The sequence below is a fragment of the Narcine bancroftii genome, chromosome 3, assembly GCF_036971445.1.
Source record: "Narcine bancroftii isolate sNarBan1 chromosome 3, sNarBan1.hap1, whole genome shotgun sequence".
NCBI lineage: Eukaryota > Metazoa > Chordata > Chondrichthyes > Torpediniformes > Narcinidae > Narcine > Narcine bancroftii.
The window spans coordinates 264,576,286-264,598,934 of NC_091471.1; the positions used below are offsets into that span (position 1 = coordinate 264,576,286).

The 22,649-nt window shown below is 39.3% G+C and overlaps 1 protein-coding gene across 3 annotated transcripts in view; it reads right to left on the minus strand.

The window, feature by feature from the left end:
• Positions 1-8,623: 8,623 nt before the first annotated feature.
• Positions 8,624-22,649, minus strand: part of LOC138758695 (myelin expression factor 2-like) — a 179,255-nt gene continuing 165,229 nt past the window's right edge. For all 3 annotated transcript variants that reach the window (XM_069928013.1, XM_069928014.1, XM_069928012.1), the window contains 8 exons: positions 19,174-19,227; positions 17,252-17,347; positions 16,648-16,710; positions 14,185-14,313; positions 12,624-12,686; positions 11,282-11,634; positions 9,998-10,049; positions 8,624-9,207 (listed from right to left, as the gene is read on the minus strand). In XM_069928013.1, the coding sequence (XP_069784114.1) occupies positions 9,044-9,207; positions 9,998-10,049; positions 11,282-11,634; positions 12,624-12,686; positions 14,185-14,313; positions 16,648-16,710; positions 17,252-17,347; positions 19,174-19,227 (974 nt within the window). In that variant the 3' untranslated portion in view covers positions 8,624-9,043. The remainder of the gene's footprint in view (positions 9,208-9,997; positions 10,050-11,281; positions 11,635-12,623; positions 12,687-14,184; positions 14,314-16,647; positions 16,711-17,251; positions 17,348-19,173; positions 19,228-22,649) is intronic.

The window sequence follows — 22,649 nt, forward strand, 5'->3', positions numbered from 1 at the left end:
TCGTGGATGATGCAATCAGCGCCAAATCTTGAATGTTGCACTGGTCCGGGATTGTTACAATAACCAATCCTGTTCGACGAACTATTCTGGTCATGCCCTGTCGGCCTGAACCTTCAGGGGATGCCAGCATCCGTGTCGTTTATGTAGGGATTGTTTGATTATGATGTGCAACCGGCAAATATATGCCCCTCAACTTTTATCTCTACTGAAAACACTTGATGTGATAGATTATGTTCTATTTCATATTGCACACAGATATGTTTTAAAAGGAAATAAATTCCGGCAGATTTTTTTTAAGTGTAGGTCACATACATACACTTCAAAACATCTCATTTAAAATGCTGGAGCTCTGCTCAATCCAGACAGTTCAGGCTTCAAGAACCTTTGCAAAAACTTTGAAGAATGCCTACAAGGACTTCACAAGTTAATTGGACACCCTGTGGAGTAATCGATCATTGTTTTGGAAAGCAACAGAGGAACTAACTCAGATGAGGTCCGGAACCACAGTCTGTCTGAATGCAGTTGGCTGTTCTAAGAAGGTCATGTGGTTTTTCTCTGAGTGAGAGAGAGAATTCAGTTCTACAGCAGCAGGGACTGGAACACAACAAGCATGTGAGAAAAAAAACATTTTGAAGATGGGTTGTGAGTGCTTAGTTCAGCCTAGTCAAAGCCCTTGTGGTCCATACAAAAGGAGAGGACTGGCTGCCTAATGTTTCACTTGAAATGAGGGAAACAAAAAGGAATTCTGTGGTGACCTGAAAGAAAGAGATTATCATCTGGAAAACCCTGATGGGTCAAGTTTCTTCAGCAAGACACTGAAGTGGCTGATTGGAAGGGATCAGTTGTGGGTGTGCAATGAGCAACAATCTCTCTCTGAAAACCGACAAGAACCTTCCTGAGCGGTAACCATTTACCTTTCAAACACCAAAGTCTGGTGAAATTCATAAATATTAAATTCTGTGCACAGTATAAGAATTGCCTGATACCATTGAACTTGGAGGAGTGAGATTGGATTGTGAATTAAATAACTTTTCTGAACTTACATACACGTGTGTTTCAAATTAGAAGGGGGTTAAGTTAATTGTGATAAGTTAAAGTGTAATCCTGTTTTCATGTTTAAAGATAATTAAAAGCAACTTTGGTTTAAATAACCATTTGTCTTGGTGAATATCTATTGCTGCTGGGTTTTGTGGTCCTCTGGGCTCGTAACAGTATGGACTCCTCCCACCATTCTCTCATGTTTAAGATCCCTGTCTGCTTTTTGCTTATAGTGGTATGCAAAAGTTTGGGTATCCCTGGTCAAAATTTCCATTACTGTGAAAAGTTGAGTTGATGAACTGATCTCCAAAAGTTCAAGATGACATTCTTTTCAATATTTTTGTTTTATACAATTTAAAGAGAAAAGGAGCACCATGTAAAGGTTTGGGCTCCCCAAGAGATTTGGGCTTCCAGCTAACTTTTATCAAGATCTCAGAACTTAATTAGCTTGTTCACATTCATCATTAGGAAAGACCAGGTGATGCCAATTTCAAAGCTTTACAGATACCCTGACTCTTCAAACTTTGACCCAATCGTCAGCAGCCATGAACTCCTCTAAGCAGCTGTCTACCACTCTAAAAATTAAAAATGATGCCTACAAAGCAGAAGGCTGTGAGTCGGAGGAGGCAGCAACTGGAGTCCAGGCGACTGAGGAGGAGGAGCTTGGAGAGAGCGATGGGCAGGTAAGCCGTTAAATTCCAGAGCTTACCAGAGCTTGGGCCTACTTGGTTCGGGCTGTGAGTCGGAGGAGGCGGTGACTGGAGTTCGGGTGACTATCTGGAGGAGGAGGAGAAGGAGCTTGGAGAGAGTGAGGGGGTTAATTGGTCAACGGGCCAATAAAAGGGGGGTATAGGGGAGCAGCCCAGTGAAGGAGTGGATCTTTGAGGCTCAAAAGGCTGAGGACGAGCGTGTTGGACTAAAGGCAAGACATTCACAGTCAATTTAATATGTTTTTTTTTTACTTTGTAAGATGTGAGAAGGAGAAAGGATGAGTGTGAGGGCAGTTTTCTGCTCTCAGTGTCACATGTGGGAAGTCATGTAGTCTTCACATCTCCCAGACATCCACGTGTGCACAAAATGGGCTGAGCTGCAGCCTCTTGGGGACCGAGTCAGGGAACTTGAGCTGCAGCTCGATTACCTCACTCTGGTTAGGGAGAATGAGGCTATCATAGACAAGAGCTACAGGCAGTTGGTTGCATAGGGGCCACAGTGGGTTACCATTAGGAGGAGAAAAGGGAGGGGTCAGGCTCCTGTGCAAGGACCCGAGTCTGTAATCTTCTGAAATCGGTACTCCACCTTGAGTACTGAGGAGGGGGACAGTCAGACTATGGTGGGCAGAGGTGTGGTGTCAACCTCTGTGACCCAGAAAGGTAGAGATAAAAGGAAAAGGGCTATAGTTATAGGGGATTCAATGGTTAGAAGGACAGAGGTTTTTGTGGACGTAGTAAGGAAAACTGGATGGTGGTTAGGGTTCAGGATGTGACCATGTGCGTTCAGAACATCCTAAAAGGGGATGGTGAGGAGCCTGAGGTTGTGGTACGTGTTGGTACCAGTGATGTTGGAAGGAAGGAGGAAGTGATCCTGCTGAATGAGTATAGGGAGTTGAGTAGGGAGCTTAAAAGGACCACTAAGGGAGTAATCTCTGGATTGCTTCCTGTGCCACATGATAGTGATGGCAGAAATAGAATTAGGTGGAGGTTAAATGTGTGGCTAAGGGGGTGGAGTGAGAGACAGGGTTTCAAGTTCTAGTATGGTTGGGGTCAGGGTTTCAAGTTAGGCAGGACAGCAAGGTGAGGGTTAGTAGGCTAAGGAAAGAAACAAGTTTGAATAACTTGAGGGAGGAAAGCAGGAAGTAGTAAAAAGATGTAGTGAAAATTGTGAGAATGAAAGAGGGGAGGATATGCAGAAGGTAGGATGTAGGAGATCCCGGAGTTGTATTTATTTTAATGCGAGGAGTGTAGTAAGGAAGCTGGATGAGCTAAAGGTGTGGATTGACATGTGGCATTATGATGTTGTGGCCATTAGCGAGACGTGGTTGAAGGAAGGTTGTGACTGGCAGTTGAATGTTCCAGGATTTTGCTGCCTTAGATGTGACAGAGTTGGTGGATTAAGAGGGGGAGGTGTGGCATTACTTGTCAGGGAGGATATTACAACAGTGCTGAGGCAAGGTAGACTGGAAGGCTCATCAAGGGAGGCAGTGTGGGTAGAGCTGAAAAATAAGAAGGCTGAAGTTACTATTATGGGGGTATATTATAGGCCTCCAAATGGGGAAAGGGAACTAGAAGAACAAATGTGCAAGGAAATAGGTGAGATGTGCAGGAGAAATAGGGTGGTGTTGGTTGGGAATATCAATTTTCCAAAAATAGATTGGGAAATGCAGTCAGTAAAAGGGCAGGATGGCTTAGTATTTATGCATTGTGTTCAGGATTGCTTTTTGCAGCAATATGTTGAGACACCAACTAGAGTGGGAGCGGTGTTAAATCTGTTGTTTGGGAATGCAATGGGGCAGGTGTCGGAGGTAAGCGCTGGAGAGAACTTCAGATCCAGTGATCATGGGTCCATTAGCTTTAGCTTAATGATGGAAAAGGATAGGTTGGGTCTGAGGTTGAAGGTTTGAGTGGGGGGGGGGGGGGGGAGGAGGCCAGATTTGGAGAAATAAGGGATTTGCAAGGGTTGTATGGGCTGATCTTTTTGCCGGAAAGGATGTCGAGGAAATGTGGAGGCCATTTAGGGGTGAGAGTTTGAGAGTACAGGATTTTCATGTTCCAGTAAGGCCAAAGGGGGAAGTCTAAAGGTTCGAGGGAGCCATGGTTTTCTAGTTAAATTAATAAGTTGGTTCAGGACAAGAGGGAGGCCTATAGAAAATGTATATTAAAAAAAAAATGAGGGATTGAAGAGATGTATGGTTGCTACTTAGATTGCAGGAAGAACCTTAAGGGGGAAATTAGAAAGGCAAAAAGAAGGTATGAGGAGTCCATAGCTAATAAGGCAAAGGTGAATCCTAAGGGTTTTTACAGATATGTGAACAGTATAAGGAAGGTTAAGGATAGGTCCACTGGATGATGGGACCGGTGAACTATGTCAGGAACCATATGAGATGGGAGAAATATTGAACAATTTATTCTCGTCTGTATTCAGGAGGGAAAGGGACATTGGGCTATACGAGATAAGAGAGGCAAAGGGCTTAGTTATGGAAAGGATAGGGATTAGTAAAGCAAGGATTTGGAGCTTCTAGGGTCAATTAAGGTGGATAAGTCTCCTGGTCCTGTTGGGATTTTTCCCAGCACTTTAAGGGAGGTCAGGAAACAAATAGCGGGGGCACTGACAGTGATTTTTCAAAAATCACTGAAGGGGGTGGTACCACAGAATTGGAGGGTGGCAAATGTTGTTCCATTGTTCAAAAAAGGCAGTAGGTGTAGGCCAATTATCGGCCAGTAAGTTTGACTTCGGTGGTGGCGAAGGTTATGGAGGGTATTCTTCGAGATAGAATACAGCATATCTGGGTAGGCAGGATTGATTAGGGGCACCCAGTATGGGTTTGTAAAAGGAAAGTCATGTTTGATGAGTTTTTTTGAGGAAGTGAGAAAAAAGATGAAGATAGAGCGGTGGATGTGATCCATTTGGATTTTAGTAAGGCTTTTGACAAGGTTCTACATGGAAGGTTCAGTCACTAGAAATTAGAGATTGTGACATGGGTTCAGAGGTGGCTGGGAGTTAGGCAGCAGAGAGTCATGGTGGACAAGGTTGAATGCCTGTGACAAGCAGGGTGCCTCAGGGATCAGTGCTGGGTCCGTTGTTGTTTATCATTTGTATTAATGATTTAGAAGAGGGTGTGGTTAACTGAGTAAGCAAATGTGCGGATGATACGAAAATAGGGGGAGTGATGGATAGGGAGGTAGATTTTCTTGGATTACAGATTTGGTTGGTTTGAAAGAATGGGTTGAAAGATGGCAGATGGAATTCAATGTAGACAAGTGTGAGGTGTGTTTCGGTGAAAATAACCAGAATAGGACATATACAGTTAAGGGGAGGGCGTTGAGGCACAGAGGAGCAAAGGGACCTGGGTGGTTATGGTATAGAGTTCACTGAAGGTGGATTCCCATGTAGACAGGGTGGTTAAAGCATATGGTATGTTGGCCTTCATAAATCATAGTATAGAGTATAGGAGCTGGGAAGTGATGCTGCGACTGTTTAAGGCATTGGTGAGGCCAGGTTTGGAGTACTGTGCTCAGTTCTGGTCTCCAAATTATAGAAAGGATATAGATAAGGTGGAGAGGGTGCAGAGAAGGGTACAAGGATGTTGCCTGGCTTACAGCATCTGGATTACAGGGAGAGATTAAGGAGACTGGGACTTTATTCATTGGAATGTAGATGACTGAGAGGGGACTTGATAGAGGTATTTAAAATTATGAAAGGAATAAAGACTCTTTCCCCTGAAGGCAGGGGAGGTTGGAACAAGAGGCCATAAGTTAAAGGTAAGGGGGCAACACTTTGGAGAAATATTATAGGTGGCTTTTTCACTCAGCAAGTGGTGGGTGGCGGAATGGAATGAACTTCTGAATGAGATAGTTGCGTCAGGGTCCCTTCCTTCATTTAAGAGGTTGGATGTGTTCATGGAGCTAAGGGGGTTGGAGGGTTATTGGAGGTGAGCGGGAGGTTTGAGCTAGTGGATTTGTTCTAGTGAACCGGTGCGGACTCTAAAGGCTGACATGGCCTGTTTCCACTCTGTAAATGGTTATAAGATAGCAAAGTGTTTTCAGGTGGCCATTTCCCCAGTTCGTAACGCAATTAAATAGCAGTTAACAGGAAGAGTGGAGGTCAAGTTGCAGCCTGGAAGACCAAGGATTGCTGGAAAAGCAAATCAAAACCCCCATTTTCTAAATCTTCCTTAAGATCTTTTGTAGTCAGAGTCTGGAGTGGTGGTGCACTGTTCCACTGTGCAGTAATACCTGCACAAATATGACCTTCATGGAAGAGTCATCAGAAAAAAACCTTTCCTGCATCCTCACCCCAAAATTCGGCATCAGAAGTGTGCAAAAGAACTTTTAAACAAGCCTGGAAACAAGACCTAGGACTGAAGTTAAATGTAGATTTTTTTTGGCAGCAATGAGCAACAGTGTGTTTGGAGAAAAAAAAGTTCCAGGATTTCATGAAAAGAACCTCTCCAACTGTTAAGCATAGGGGTGGATCGATCACGCTTTGCAGCCAGCGGCACGAGGGCCATTTCACTGGTAGAGGGAGGAATTAATTCAATGAAATACAGGTACCAGCAAATTCTGAGAGCTAACATCACAGCATCTATTTTAAAAAAAAAGCTTATACAACCAGATAATGATCCTAAGCACACCTCAAAATCCAATAACCAAAACTCTTACTGCTCTAAATTAGCAGACAAGCTGTCTTTTTGAGCAAATAGGCCTCCAATGATTTTGCAGCTTTCCAGCTTCAGTCTCCAGTGTGTTTGTTTCCAACATGGTACCTCTCCAAAGATTAATAGCATAATTCTATAAACAGTCCCCTGACTTCAAACAGCAGTGCATGCAAGATGGCTTAAGAATGTTCCAGAACTAAGCCTTCTGCAAGGAAAATGGGAGAAATTCCCCGAAGAATTGAAAGACTTAGCTGACTACAGAAAGCCAAAGCACTGACCATACAGGGTGCCCAAACTTTTGCTTCAGGTGCTTTTCCTTTTGTCATTTTGAAACTGTAATTCGCTTTTATTTGCTTAGTTATTCACTGTAACAAATTTGACCAGGGGTGCCCAAACTTTTGCACACCACTGTATCTTTGAGGCGCAAGGTGCACGAGTTCTTCCCGCATTTGATTTTTACTTTCATCACATTTGAGAAATTAGAACCTGAGCAGTCAACACCTGGAGCAAATACTGTTGATCTCCAGCCATGATTTAAGGCTCGAGTCCCACATCTTAGTATTAAGTACATACATGCCTTCCCAAAACTTCATTGTGGGCAGCCTCTCCACATACCCATATGCAATTCATGGTTGTCAGGGTGCTTGTCGCAAGGTCTGGCGTGAATCAGGAATCTTGAAAAAGAATTAGAACTAAAAAGTAATAAGCCCCCAGGCATCAGTTCTTGCATCAGGGCCAAAATATTTATCTTCATCTTTGTTACATATATATTTTTTATATATATGTGAAAACGCTGCGTGACTTGCTGAGTTTCTCCAGCATGTTTGTGCAAACTGATTCTTATATCCTAGGATTTACGAAAGGTGCTAGATGGATGCGCTGATTTTATGACATTTCAGGAATGCTACAAAATAAATGGGTGTATGAAGTTTCAGGACATCCATGAAATGCCAAAAATAGTTTCATTTCCACACAGATAGGTAATTTTCAGGTGAGGGTGCAAATCTACATTATCAATTTGGATGTGGAAGAGTAAAAGGTTGCAGATTATGCAGCAAAAAGGTTATAACACAAAAAATATTCATGGTATAGAAAGAGACCAAGACACTGGGTAAGGATTTGACAAGATGGAAAGAGAAATTATACACTTTGCAAACTTAAAAAAAACACCATAGTTTAGGAATGGTGAGTGATTGAGAGGTTCAAAGATAATTGGGTGCCATCACTTTCAAATGACTGAAAGACAACATGCAGATCCATCAAGCAAATACAATGAGGAAGCAAAGTCAAATTGAGTATCAGAGATTCTCATTGGGTTCTAGCAAAGATGTCCTTGGAAAGTTTGACATTAAGCCTATACTCAAGCATGAGAACAAACTTCCTGAAAATTCCTATGACTTGACAGTAGCTGTTTCTCCTACCCACAGGAGAGATTGAAAACACATTGGATGAAGAAATGTCAAGAACAGGCAAAGATAGTAAACTTTGGGAATTCTTACACAAAGATGTTGAGTGGCCTTCTTTGTTTCCACTTAGAAAAAATGCTGGATACTAGTCATGCAACATTTGTGGAGAAAAAAAGTCAACTAGTCAAGTCAGTTACATCTGCATCTTTTGTAAAAGGAACACTATACAAAACAAGGATTGATTTTGCAAGACCTCAGATTTAAGTCAACAGGTGATAAAGAAAGTAGAGAATTTCATAGACATGGCTGAAGGCAAGATAGACATTGATGAGACTGGCCTCTAATGTAGAAAGGCAGTCTGTTTTAGTGGATTCATATGTAATTTTAAGGTCCCAAGCTCAAACAAAAAACTCTGCTAGTCAGAATGTAAGTTGAGGCATTAAAAACAATTGTTTTGTAAATTAGTCAATTGAAGTGGAAATTATAAGAAGCAAAATGAATAGTCTGGGAAATGTACATTCATTTGTCTGTACATGTTTAACAGATGTGGAATAAGTCCTCATTGCTGAGTGTACTGACAAGTTGGATAAGTTTAAAATAAACCATGAGGTGTCCCTTGTTCAAGTACCATAGAGTGATTAAGGACAAATTTAACTGTAGTTGAAAGGAATGATTCAATGAGACTAATTATCATCCAAAATCAAACCTCCATTGGTGAAAAACAGTGTGCAAGATGATCTCTCAGGGTCCTCCCAGTCTACAAATATTTTGAGGCAAAAAATAAATATCACTCTTGTCATACAACATGTAGCTGAACAGAATTTATTCAAAGAACACAAATCCTATAATGCCAAAAGCTGGAGATTTTAAAGACACCATAAATGGAAATATGCTGTACAAATTTAACGAGAGAATGAGTCTTCTATAGGTGCAAAGCTTAAATGTAATGCAGTTCAAAATATACACTAATTAGTCACTGCAATGTACTTGGCATGAACTCCTACATTTGTACTACAATGTAATCACAAAAGTCATTTTCCTCAAATCACATTTATTGAATCACTAATACAGAAGTGTATATTGTTTTTTACCAAATAAAAACAAAATGCAATGTGCACATTGTTAAACTGTCCATTCAATTTTTTTTCAATGAATGGAACAAAAAACAACACTAAAAAGGGACAGTTTACCATTTGGTCTTTTTTTAAAATTCTACTAAAAATGGATTTTAAACATTTCTATCAAGTCGAACATCAATTTCTCTGCCATAAAGTCGAATTCCATTCATCATTCTGCAGGCACGTTCTGCAGAATCTGGACTCTCAAAACGAACCACGCCACAGCCCTTAGACTTGCCATTTTCCATCTTAATGTCTGCATAATGTACATATCCTATATTTAAAAAAAACAAAACAAGAATGTACCTCCAAGGCCAATATACAATTTATATGAAGGTTCAGAGCACATTCAGGGACACTGCACAACTCAATGTCATGGTTCTTCCATACAAATTAATGACACTGGCAGAATTTTTTTTTTTAAAATAGACACGTGCAAAGGTGCTATAGAAACTCAGCAGTTCACATACATAAAGGAATCAAAGGTAACCAATGTTTTGGACCCAAGCCCTTTGCCAAGGTATGAGCAAAAAGCCCAAGTAAAAAGGTAAGAGGATAAGAAAACTACTAAATTGCTCCAGCACTTATGTATTCCACTGCAATCATCTTCACACAGCAAACATTATGAACACTTCATACAACCCTAAAAGGATGACTTTTTTTAAAAAACAAATTGAGTTGAATGAGATATTCAAATTTAAAATAGAAAACCTCTTGCTCACTTAATACCATGTTAATATTAACAGCTTCAATTTAACTATAAAGATTTCAATTTCTGGAATGATGCTTGAGCTCAAAAGTTCTGAATCTGCCCAAAAAAATCATGCAAAGAAGCAAATTTTAAGCACTTTACCAAAACACGTATTATTAACTAATCCTGACAAACTGGATAGCCTCCAACAAACCAGGATTTGATAGCATTCAAGTCCTATAACCAGTGTGGATCCCCAATCACCAACTCAAAGCTTATCCCAAAGAGATCAAACTTGAAAGTGCTTGAAATGAGAGGGTTCAATTAACTAATTTTCCAAAGCTGCTATAATTTTTAAAGGATTTGAACTTACCAAATTCACTGAATTTATCTTTCAGCATTTGCCAGGTGATGTCATATGGGAGCTGAATAAAATAAATAAATAATTAGAACAGGGAGAGAAGAGTTTATTATAGGTAATGGTTTTTAAAACCACTTGCCCTTTACCATACAACTTGTACAATGAACACAACTTTAAAACAAGCTCCCAAATCAGACACTTGTCAGAATTGGTCATCTCATTCTTTGGCTTGGCTTCGCGGATGAAGATTTATGGAGGGCTATCTCCACGTCTGCTCCAGGCCCCCATCTCATTACATGTATTAGTATTTACCATGATGCTGAATTGGTTAGTGATTGAACTAAAACAGAAGGGGAGAAAATTCTGATGTATTTCAGACAACATTGATCCTACAAACAAAATAGTTCTGATAGTGGTTGAAATAAAGACCAAAACTGAGAAGCATTACAGGCCATGTATCAATCAATAATTAAACCAAATTTTAAATCAAGACAAAGAGCACACTTCAGAATCTTCAGTGGATTTGAGATGGATAAACTGGAGTAAAAATTAATTAAATGCTTAGAGAAAAATTTATTTAGTCAATGTACATTACAAGGGAGAGAAACAGCCACTGTTCAAACGAGTTAAGAGTAAAATGCAACAAAAAGGTAGGCAGGGAGCAATGAAAGGTCAAGAGAAGGATGGGAAATGAAAGCAGCAGCAAGAATACTTGTTTCTGAGCATCTGTGTGCACTTGTGTACCAATAAATAGACAGCAATAACTTGAAAGAGGATGTTTAACTTGACAGTTTCAAGAACCAATAGTTGCTGATATACAAAACTTTTAAACAGCCATTAAAATGTACTGCTTTGGCCTGGATAATAGAGTTAAAACTATGAGATGAGCCCATTGCAGCATGGAAGCAAAATCAACACCAATAAAACCATACCCCCCCACACCCCCATCTCATGAGGAACTGTTTGAAGTAATATTTTCTTGGCAGATAAGAGAGCTACCACAATTAGAAACTAGTGATCAGGTTGTGAACTCAAGTTTTAACGGTTGGATACACAGGCTGGGCATCCCAAAGCTGAATGAGTTCTTGGTAAAGTCAGTTTGGTAAAAAGTACATCATTGAAATTGGTTCTTAATGCCAGATTAAAATGAGCAATTTACATTGCCAACTAAATTGTCAGTTTTTCTTCTGCATTCTCCACTTTCTTAAAGCAGTTTATGAAATTTTCCAAAGTTTCATACCTGAAATGAATTTTATTACATTATTTTCAGCATTAAAAAATTGATAAAATACTCACATTTCGAACAAATATTTGACAGATTCTTCTTGAATTAAGGTTTCCTGTAGCACTGCCCATGGATCCTCCATAATTCCCACTGAAACGATTACGATCCATATCTGTGGACTTATCAAATCCTCCACCCATTCCAGTACCCATGCGATCCATACCACCGCCCATTCTATCGGTACTTTGGCCCATCCAATCCATTCCAGGTCCCATGCGGTCAATATTTGATGTCATTCCAGAAGGCATATTGGATCCAATCCTGTCCATTCCCAAGCCTGGACGATCCATTCCAGGTCCCATGCGATCCATGTTATCCATACCAATACCTCCACCCATTTTATTCATTGCACCCATTCCAATACCTAAGAAAAGAAAAGTATTTTAACCAAGATAAAGCTAAAAATAACAAAGGGAGGTCTTTGCCCAGTTTTAATGTTTAATATTACTTTTCAAATTTCATAATTATCCTGAATAATTCCAGCCACAAAATGTCAAGATGATGTAAACTTGTGCAAGTGCACTACTGGCATCTGTATAGAAATCTTCACTGTTTGGAGTCCAAATCTTCACCAAAAGGTAGAAACAGTCAAAACTGAAATATCCAAGGGATACATCATGTTTCACAAAAGTAGCGACGAGAAACTTCATACCAAAATCCTAGCATTTCACATGAATATAATGAGATAATCAATTCCTACAACGAATTAATCCAAAAAAGCCATAACACAAGCAGAAAAATTGATATTTAATCCATGAATATTACTGCAGTTGAGAACTTAGCTAGTTTAATTAGCTCATCAGCTTCCTGTTGAGTCAATTTAGTGGTGGTGGTGGTGGGGGGGGGGGGGAAGAAAAAAAATCCTCAGAATGGAAGCTGCTGGCTCTTTAGCAACAAGCTTATGGTCACTGGTTGTGAGACCACATTTTAATAGTTGGATACACAGGTTAGGCATCTCAATGCAGAGTCAGTGAATACTGAATGGGAGTTCTTGGTGAAGATCAGATTTGGTGAAAGTATACATCATAGGTCACTTTAATACTGCACCAAAGTTGATCTCTATCTGCATTTAAAAAAAATAATAATTCACTGTCCTGGTGAGTTTCTCCAGCATTGCCAAGTTACTGTTCAACTACTTCAGGATTCTTTTTATACATCTGAAATCAATTTCTCTTGGTTCAATAAAAGGTAAGAGAAACAAGTGAACATGTACAATAATGAAATCTTACCTTTCTCACACAACCTCAAAGCTGCTGTAGTTCACTCAGTTTTGCAACATTAACAGATTTACAAAAGGAGACTAAACCACTTAGCAAATTTGAATAGTCAAACAAATGAATTCCACATTCTTACCCATTCCAGATGCCATGCCTGGCGTACCAGCAGCCATTCCACCGCCAGCACTCATTCCGCCAGCTAGATAGATTAGAATTAAAGATTATTCTCTCAAAGAACCACTTCAGGAACCTGTTTCCAGTCCCAAATCTGCAAGATTTTACAGGTTGGAAATGTCCTTTAATTTACTTTGAATTACAAATGTCAAATTTAGAACCTTGTAGCATGTCAAGTTACTGATTCAATCATGAACCAGGAAATTCGAGAGTCTAATCTTCAGCCTTTAATTCCAATGAGAGATGACAAAGCACAGGAGCGATTGTGAATTGTTATTCAGCATCACTGTGCAAGGTTGTGGAGAGGGTTTAATTTAGCCAACATGGCATTTCCTGTATCCAAATAAATTTCATTTTCTAAATTTATTAAGCAAAAAGAAAAAGCAATACAAAGATGGATTCTAATCAAGAGTCATTTAGATTTTTTAACAAAAATGAAAATCCACAACTTCTAAATTACTTGCACAGAATCAGGTGAAGTTGATCATCTCGATTCAAGTGATCCAATCTTCACTCACATAAGTAATTCAGTAAAATCTCAGAAACAAGGCTATCTATAAATGAGATTAGAATCAAGTTACAAGTAAAAAAGAATAAATTATGGGTGAAAATACTAGAAAATTGAATTATTATAAAGATATTTAATCCTTTGGACTCCAGCCATGTTTAACCTTTCATAATACATACAGTAATCCAGACTAGATAAACTACAGTACACCAGTACATGAGCACATTGGTAGTCTCTGAAAACTGGGATACGGAGTCCAAAGGGTTAAAATGAAACACCTTTTAAATTGTGGAGCAAGGCATCCGTAATTTGCACACAATTAATAAAAAATAAGTGTTGAATCCTAAGGTCTAGTCACATAAAATATAAATCTTGTAAAGCACACTGCATTACAGCGCCTGCTATCAGTACCACGGTTTCAATCCTGCGTTACCTGTAAGGAGATTGTTCATTCTGTGTCTGTGGGGGTTTACCCAGGGGCCCTGGTTTCCTACCACCCTTCAAAACTTACTAGGGGTGTAGATTAATTGGGTGGCACAGGATTGTGGGCCAAAAGGGACTGTATATTTGAAATTTAAATTTTAAAAATTAATTTCAGCTCTATTTTGGGCCAGATTTCTGGAACAAGCATGATGAAAAAGGATTATTATGCTCCACACTTTAAAAATGGTGTTTCATTTTAAATATCCTCCAAAAAATTCACCATTCTTGTATTTTCACCCATAATTTCTTCCCAAGTACTTGCAACTTGATTCCTATTCTCATTTATGTTCCTGAGATTTTACTGAATTAAGGTTGGGTCACCCATTTCTGTGCAAGTAATTTCTAAGTTGTGGAGTTTCAGGATTTTCATTCAACTCTTAGTTAAATTCCCAACTTTGAATGTATAGTTTTTTTTCTTTTTTGCTTGATAAATTTAGGCACTACAATTTACGACTGCATGTTGTAGAAGTGTAAAATTCGAGCCATGTTAAAATTTCTGCACTGTATACAAAAGATGCAACCCCAAACTTACCCATTCCTCCAAATGAGTCGCCGAAACCACGAGACATTCCCATGTCATTTCTACCAAATTCTCGGTCAAAGCCACTGCCACCCATTCCTCCTCCACTACCAGGCCCATACATTCCTCCTTGGTACATGTCTATAAGTAGTAAAAACAAAAATGAAAAGCATGAAGTGAACAGGTACACAATTTTAAGTGTCACCAATCTGTGCTGGATTACACTGGAGGGAAAATGGTGGCACTTGCCAAAGATGGAGAGATGGTGTTTTTTCTCATCCTATCACAGGGTGTACCCAAGATAGTGGACCCTGTACTAGGCAGCGGACCCAAAGGGGTTGTAGACTCCAGGAGAGCACCAAACTGTGAACACCTCCCTTTGAGATGGAGAAACATTGAAAATGGCAGTGACCTGGCAGCAGGCCAGCGAGTGGCTCAGAAGCCGAGGACCTGCGCAGTCTGAGGTCGGCCCGCAGAAGTTCTTTCCACATACAGATCCAAGTACAGTTGTTTAATCATGTAAAGAGGAGTTTTACGTTCCACAGTCTTCCTATTAGCTCCATGAGGGGCAAGAACACTGGCCTCAAATCGGGGCGCGTAGTGACAAGTATCCTGCTAGCGTGCTGGTCACCCTAGAGTTCTCTAGGAAGTGTGGCCGCAGGGTCCTTCATAAATGCTGTTCACCAGCACCACTCCCAATGACCCTTTTGTCCTCAGACTGTTGTTTGATGTCTGTATCAATGATCTGGATAACGTGGTAAAATGGATCAGCAAGTTTACTGATGACACAAAGATAGGTGGCGGTGTGGATAGCAAGGAAGATTTTCAAAGCTTGCAGAGGTATCTGGACCAACTATGAGAATGGGCAAATAGATGGAGTTTGATGCATTTTGAAAGGGGAAAACAAGGTAGCATATACACAGTAAATGGTAGGGCACTGAGGGGTGCAGAGGAGCAAAGAGACCTGGGAATACAGATACATTGTTCCCTGAAGATGGTGCTGCAAGTGGACAGAATTGTAAAGGAAGCTTTTGGCATCTTATCCTTTATAAATAAGTGTTGAGTATAGGTGCTGTGATGTTATGTTGAAGACATTGGTGAGACCAAATTTGGAATATTGTGTGCAGTTCTGGTTGCCCAACTACAGGAAGGATATCAATAAGATTGAGAGAGTGCAGAGATTTATTAGGATGTTGTTGGGTCTTCAAGAGTCAAGTTACAGGGAAAGATTGAATAGGTTAGGACTATTCCTAAGTGAAGAAGAATGAGGGGAGATTTGATAGAAGTTTACAAGATTAGGAGGTATAAGCAGAGTGGATGCGAGTAGGCTTTCTGGTCACCAAAAGAGGTCATCAGATCTCCATTCCACATATAAATAATTTTATTAATTTAACAAGGCAAAAGCCAAGTAAACTGTTCCTATAAGTATCCTTTAACATTTCATTATCCAGCTTCATTATCCCCTTTATACACAAAATTCACCAATATTCATATACACCTCATATACTCAGTTATTATTTGCAAAATCTTCAACTCTAATAATATCCTTGGCAGTAGTTTTACTGTTATGCAATTTTGCATTTTAAAATTTTTTACATAAATCAACCTCAATATTCAGTACGTAATTTATTAACCCAGATTTGTACATGCTTATTAATCCAATTTATTCTCCAAGTTTGCATTAGATTTTGGAAGTTTAAAATAAACCAGGCTGGTTCAGCAGTTATACAAAAACTCAGTATCCAATCATTCCAAAACCTGGGTTTATATGGTGACATTTCTCATGTTCGCCAGAGACTCAGTGGTCCATGTGCCTACATGAAACTTAAGCGTTCACTAGGCAATTTAAAATATAGTGCAACAAGAGTGGGGAATGAACATGAAAATCCTCCAATAGACTGGAAAATCCTCCAATAGGCTGGAAAATCCTCCAATAGGCTGGAAAATCTGTCAATCCAAGTCCTAAGTGTGCAAGATCAGTTTTACTGTCTGGGCAAGTAAATCTAAAGAGAATTAGCTAATGTCAATCAAGGTAGCCACAGTTGCTTGAAGTCAAAAGCACTTAAGATCTATGCATTCAGTTATGGTGCATTCCACCCCCCATCAAACAAGGTTTTACTACTGTACAAATGAAAACTCAAAATGAAATCTCTCAACTGTTTGAAAGTGAGGACCTACAGTAAAACATGCTACAATATTCTATGCAGGTCATGAATAATATTACAGAAATGTAAAAAGAACTCACTCAATGTGGATTATGATTAGTACTGTGCATTCTCCCAGAAAGTAGTTTTACCAATTGGGGGAAAAAGTGTTTTGCCAGTCTTCAATAAAGGTTTTAATGAAGGCAGAAGATAATTATAACAGGCTCACCTTTAGCTCCAAATAGGTTACTAAAAATCCAAAATCTGCTGTGGTTACTGTATCTATAAATGTATATTCATGATCCACATTTTATAGCCCAGTTGAACTTACCTCCCATGCCACCACCCATTCCTCCTCCACCAGCTCCTCTGTAATCATCCATTCCTCCTGATCCTGGGCAGAAAGTTACATGAAGATGTATATTGGAGGCTTATTCAAAATATCCATATCTATAATATGGGCAAGAGTCCAAACTTGTCCACGATCTCTCAGGCCCAAGATGGAGCTATTCGCTGTAATAGAGCCTCGTATACATGATCACTTGACCAGGAACCTAATGGCAAAGTCCAGTGAGAATTCTATTTCAATGCTGTTTATGGCTACACACCAGAGCTCTGGCTCATAAATAAAAACCTATTTTGGAAACCCCACGCAGAATTAAAGGATGTACCAGAACCACTAGTGGTAATTCTGTATACAGACATCTTTCAATTGTTGGTCATCATCATCTATATTTGTACTCCTACACCTGAAGAACAAGATTCAAATGTGAGGGATTCTGGAAAGCATCAGATGGACAAGACTCTACTGTCAAGTTGTCTGCTGTGCCACTTTGAAGCATTAAAAGGTACAAGGCAAGTTATTAACCTCACTGGCCATCACAGCCAAGTAGAAAGGAACTTTGCTCTAGTCAATTAATACACTGAAATCTTACCTCCCATTCTTCCCATGTTCATTCCTGGGCCAAATCTCCCCATGTTATCCATTCTGTCCATCCCACCTCCACCGCCACCATATGGACCATCCATGCCTGAAAGTTAGTGCCAGATTTAAAGTTTTTGAGATTTTGGATTATCCAACCATAGTAATTTAGCGAACACTAAGATCCCTTCTTCTCCACCCCCCTCCCCCATAGCATTGCTCACTATAGACCTCCAAACGTTATAGCAGCAAAATAAAACCTGCTGAGGGGATTTTCTTAATGCAACTCAATGGAGATAAAAAATGCATAGAAAATACACAATTGAAAGATCTTGGCATGGGAGAGGCTTTACAGTGTCAGTGCTGCACAATTGCTTAGCAAAAGGAGGTCTAAGGCACTCCTTCCATCCAACAGCCTACAGGTCACATGTGGGCACAGTATAGAACCTGTTTAGCCTCCCAATCAAGGTCATGAGAAGCCATGGATTGCAGATGGTGGATTTTTTTTTAAACAACCAGATTCTACAAATTTGAATTTAGGGTTGTAAAATTAAAAACACTGGGCAGATGAATCTGCTGATCAATGGCCAGGGTTACCTGTCCAGTATGGACACTGTAACTAAAGGCAGCAATGGGAAACAACTTCATATTTATCAAAGAAGGAGCCTTCACCGAAGGAGAACAGGGCAACAACTACAATTTGGAGGATCAGATTGTGACGGATGGAGAGATGATCGCCCACACCAAATGGCAAGGCACCTGAATGAATGCGCTGACAGAGGCAATAGATTGCAAATAGTACTGCAAAATGCTAAACAACATCTCCCTTAGCACTTCCACTGCCTTAGCTATAACAAGGCATTGTACAAGATTAGAGAATCAAGCTTTAAAAACAATTCCACCCAATTTGCACCTTGGGATTTATTTCCTTATATGGTTAAAACAGCTGTATCCAAAACAAATTTAACACAAGTGATCAGCAATCCAACATAACCAAGAATATTTATTAAGCTTAAACATATAACAGAAGGTCACCAAAATATTCAGAAATAGATTATTGCTTGAATTCACAAAAACCCAAATTTGAAGTGTTAAAATTAGAGACCAAAAAATGCATTACAAGTGTTAGAATCCAGATTCAAAGGAGAATCCAGTTTCAAAGGAGTTTTGCATCAAGAAGGTTGTCATAAAGCAGTAACAGATTTAAAAGTTCTCACTATATCTTGAACTAAATCAACTGGGTGTGACAGCTGTAATTGATATTTAAAGTGCCCAACTGGCAACCTTGATTAATAGAAGAAATTGGGCATTTTTGATTGCAAAACAATGTGCAATCTTAGATTGTTTAAAACAACTGAAGTATGGACAAGAAATTCTGGTACAAAATATCGAAGTTTCCAAACCCACCTCCTTGCCAGCCAACACTTTCAGATTTCCAAATCACAAACCAGGTTAACCCTCTAGTTCAGTGATTTTCAAACTTTTTCTTTCAACTCGCATGCCATCATAAGTACTCCCTATGCCGTAGGTCCTCCGTGATTAGTAGGGTTTAAAGTATGTGAATGGAAAGAAAAAGTGTAATAACCACTGCTTTAATTGTACCTAATTGACTCATTATGTGCATGGTTTCATAACTCCAAAGGAACTGAGCCAATGACCATTTTTCTCAAGCAAAATATTTCAGTTACAATTGGGTCAAGAGCAGTGGTTCTCAACCTTTTTCCCCCCCTTACTCACATGACCTTTAAGTAATCCCTTACTAATCACAGAACACCTATGGCATATAGAGATTACTCAAAGTGGTATGAGAGTGGAGAGAAAAAGTTTGAAAACCACTGCTAAAATGCAAGATAGATATAAAGTTAATACTTAATCTGACAACGAAAGGTCGATATACTAGGTACAAAATCCAACAGCCCATTCTTTTACACTTACCACCTCCTCCCATCCGATTCATTCCTCCGAAGCCCATTCCATCCATTCCCATGCCTGTCATAGTAAACAGATTGTAAACGATCAATGAAAAATTAAGACACTCGTTTTACACAATACAGCATGATCTAAATATCTATTCAAAAACACCTCAAAATTTTCCCTTTTTTGATTATGAAAATCCCACAATTTTTTTTTTTAAAAACACCAATTCCCTGAGACTTAGTTCTAAAAGCAGATTAGGTTAGGAATCAGCTTTGTTGACATCTCTGGAATCATTAAATTATATCCACCAGCTAATCTAATTATTTTTACTAAGTCAAACTACAAAATCTGGTACTCAATTAAGATGTTTGCTAAGCACTGAGAATGGATAATGAGCAGCTCGATCATTCCATCCTGGCTCCAGCAGATGTCAGAAATTTCTGATAACTAAACAAAAAAGCACTCAAACATCTGGTGGAAATTCAGAATCCTCCACTTTCATCTCATTGATATGAATTTTGATACATCTCTTAACAATCACATCATGCCACTTTTGACTATTCTTCCATCTTGCATTTTAATCCACCTGCTCTGGCAGAGTCCAAACTGGGTGATAACAAGCACATTAATGCTTAACAGCTCTTTTGACAAATTCTGGCACTCTTGCCAATTGAGATTAGTTTAGATTACATGTTCAAGTAATGTGTTGCACTGCTATATGACAATAAAAGTCTGTTTACAGACTAGCCCTAACGTGCAATTCTTTAGCACAGCACCTTTTGATGCTGCATCTTCTACAAATTACTCATGTCCTATAAATTGTACATCACCATTCACAACATACCAGTTTGCAAGAGTAATTTCCTGAAGGATATTAAAAGTTGAGCCAATAAAGCCCACCTCAACTTTCATCAAGGCACTCTTGAAAAGTTAAAGTCCTTCAAGACGACCAGGTAGATTTTCAATGGATACAAATGTTGCCTTCTCAAACTAATTTAAAATGTGATATTTCTTTATAATTATTAGTTATTCCACTAGTACCAATGCTGGAGCCTCTGCTTTCCATTGTCTTCAGTTATACAAATAGTCATTTTGCAAATGTGCATAGAAGCATTGAGGTAAAGGAACAATGAGTGCTAAGCAATCTAGATTCAGTGATGAAACAAGTCCATTTCTAAGTGATATTATGGATTTCAAAAGAAGCAAATACACACTAGTCAGCTAAGAGAAAGACATGACATTGTATAGATGTTACTATATCAAAAAAATGGAATGTTCATGGAGGTTTTATTCTAAAAACAATTGGTCAGGCAACATTTCTAATACTGTATTACACTTTTGAGACCTCTGAGAAAAGGGCTGCCTGCATAATGCAAAAAAACAAATAGCTGATCAGCTTAATTAAAATTCTGATTATCTGAAATTAGTATAATCAAAGCAAGGATATTCTGGGCCTACCCATTCTACTATGTAGAGGCATGCCCACAATTGCCAATTTAGAACATAGAACGCTACAACAAAGTACAGGACCTTCTAACCTCAATATATTCCCACCAAAAAAACCTCCTTACCTCATAACTTATTTTTCTTTGTCAATTTCTTAAATATCCCTAATGGTTCAGCTTTCCCCACCACCCCTGGCAACACATTCCAAGCATCCACAGCTCTGTATATTTAAAAAAAAACTTACCCTGACGTATCCCCTAAACTTTCCTCCCTACACTTTGTAGGGATGTCCTCTGGTGTTTCCTACTCCCACCCTGGGCAAAAGGTGTTGGCTGTCTACATTAGTAATGACTCTCAGAATCTTGTAGTCCTCCATTAAGTCACCTCTCTGATCAAAAGTCCAAGCTCCACTAACCTTACCTGATAAGGCTTGTTTTCCAATCCAGGCAACATCCTGGTAAATCTCCTCTGCACCACAATAATCCCAAGTGTGGTCTTAACAGATTTGTGGAGTTGCCACATGACCTCTTGATTTTTGAACTCAATCCCCTGACTAATAAAGCCTAGTCTATCATAGGCCTTCTTAACTTTCCTCATCAACCTGCACAGCACACTGGAGAGATGTATGGATTTGGGCCCAAAAGAATTTCTAGTCTTAACCTATTTCACCTTTTCCTGTAACACAGTTCCTGAAGTCCAGGCAACATCCTAGTAAATCTTCCCTGCACTCTTAATCTTATCGAGATCTTCAAATTTGGCCTCACCAATGTTTTCTATTATTTTACCATAACATCCCAACTCCTACACAGGTGCTCTCTTATTTACAATGGACCAACTTTCCGAAGTTACAATGGTTCAAATCTGTACTTTCAATTTTGAATTCCAATCTGTTCCCACACTTGTGATATATGGTATGCTACTCCCTAGTGATACTGGGCGATGGCTGTATCGCACAATAGTGTACAGTATACTCATGATGTTGAGTCAACCTCACTCGCAGTCTTTGTAGCAATCATGCAAATAAGTGAAATTGATGCCCTGTCACTTTAGCAGCCCCACCATCCATCAATTAACTTTCGTTCAATGTTTCAAACATTCTTCAGGCCCAGTGTGCTTTCAGCTGTCTAGTCACGTTTTTTCCAGTGTGGAATAACATTATAAAAAATGGTCAGTGCAGTATTCTTTTTCAACTTACAATTTTTTATTTTTATTTTTTAAACTCAGGATGGATTTGCCAGAACGTAAACCCATCATATGCTGAGGAGCACCTGTACTCAATACTTTGATTTATGAAGGCCAATATGTGAAAAGCTCTCTTTACAATCCAATCCTATCCTTTCAGAGAATTATGCACAGTATCTGTATTCCCAGGTCACTCTGTTCTAAAGCAGTCCTCAGTGTCCTACCATTTACCAGGTCCTTTCTTGGTTTGACCTTCTAAACTATAACACCTCACACTTGTGGGCATTAAATTCCACTTGTAATTTTTTTCAGCCCATTTTCCCACCTGGTCCAGATCCCTCTGCAAACTTTTTGAAAACGTTCTTTGCTGTCCACATCTTTAATCTTAGTGTCATCTTCAAATCTGCTGATCCTATTTACCGCATCATCCAGATCATTGATGTGGATGACAAACAACAATGGCCAGGGCACAGATCCCTGAGGCCTACCACTAGTCACAGGCCTTCAGTCTGAGAAGCAATCATCCACCACTACTCTCTGGCTTCTCCCATTCAGCCATTGTTAAATCCAGTTCACTATTTCACCATGAATACCGAGAGTCTAAACCTTCCTGACTAACCTTGTCCACAGCCTTTCCATCAACTTTCCGAGTAACCTCCTCAAAAAACTCTACAAGATTGGTTGAACACGACCAACCACGCACAAAGCCACGCTGACTATCCTTAATCAGTTTTTGGCTATCCAAATAATTGTATCTCAGAACACCTTCCAATAATTTACCTACTACTAACATCAGGCTCACCGGTCTACAATTTCCAGTTACATTTGGAGCTTTTTTTAAAAAAAGAAACAACATGAGCTACCCT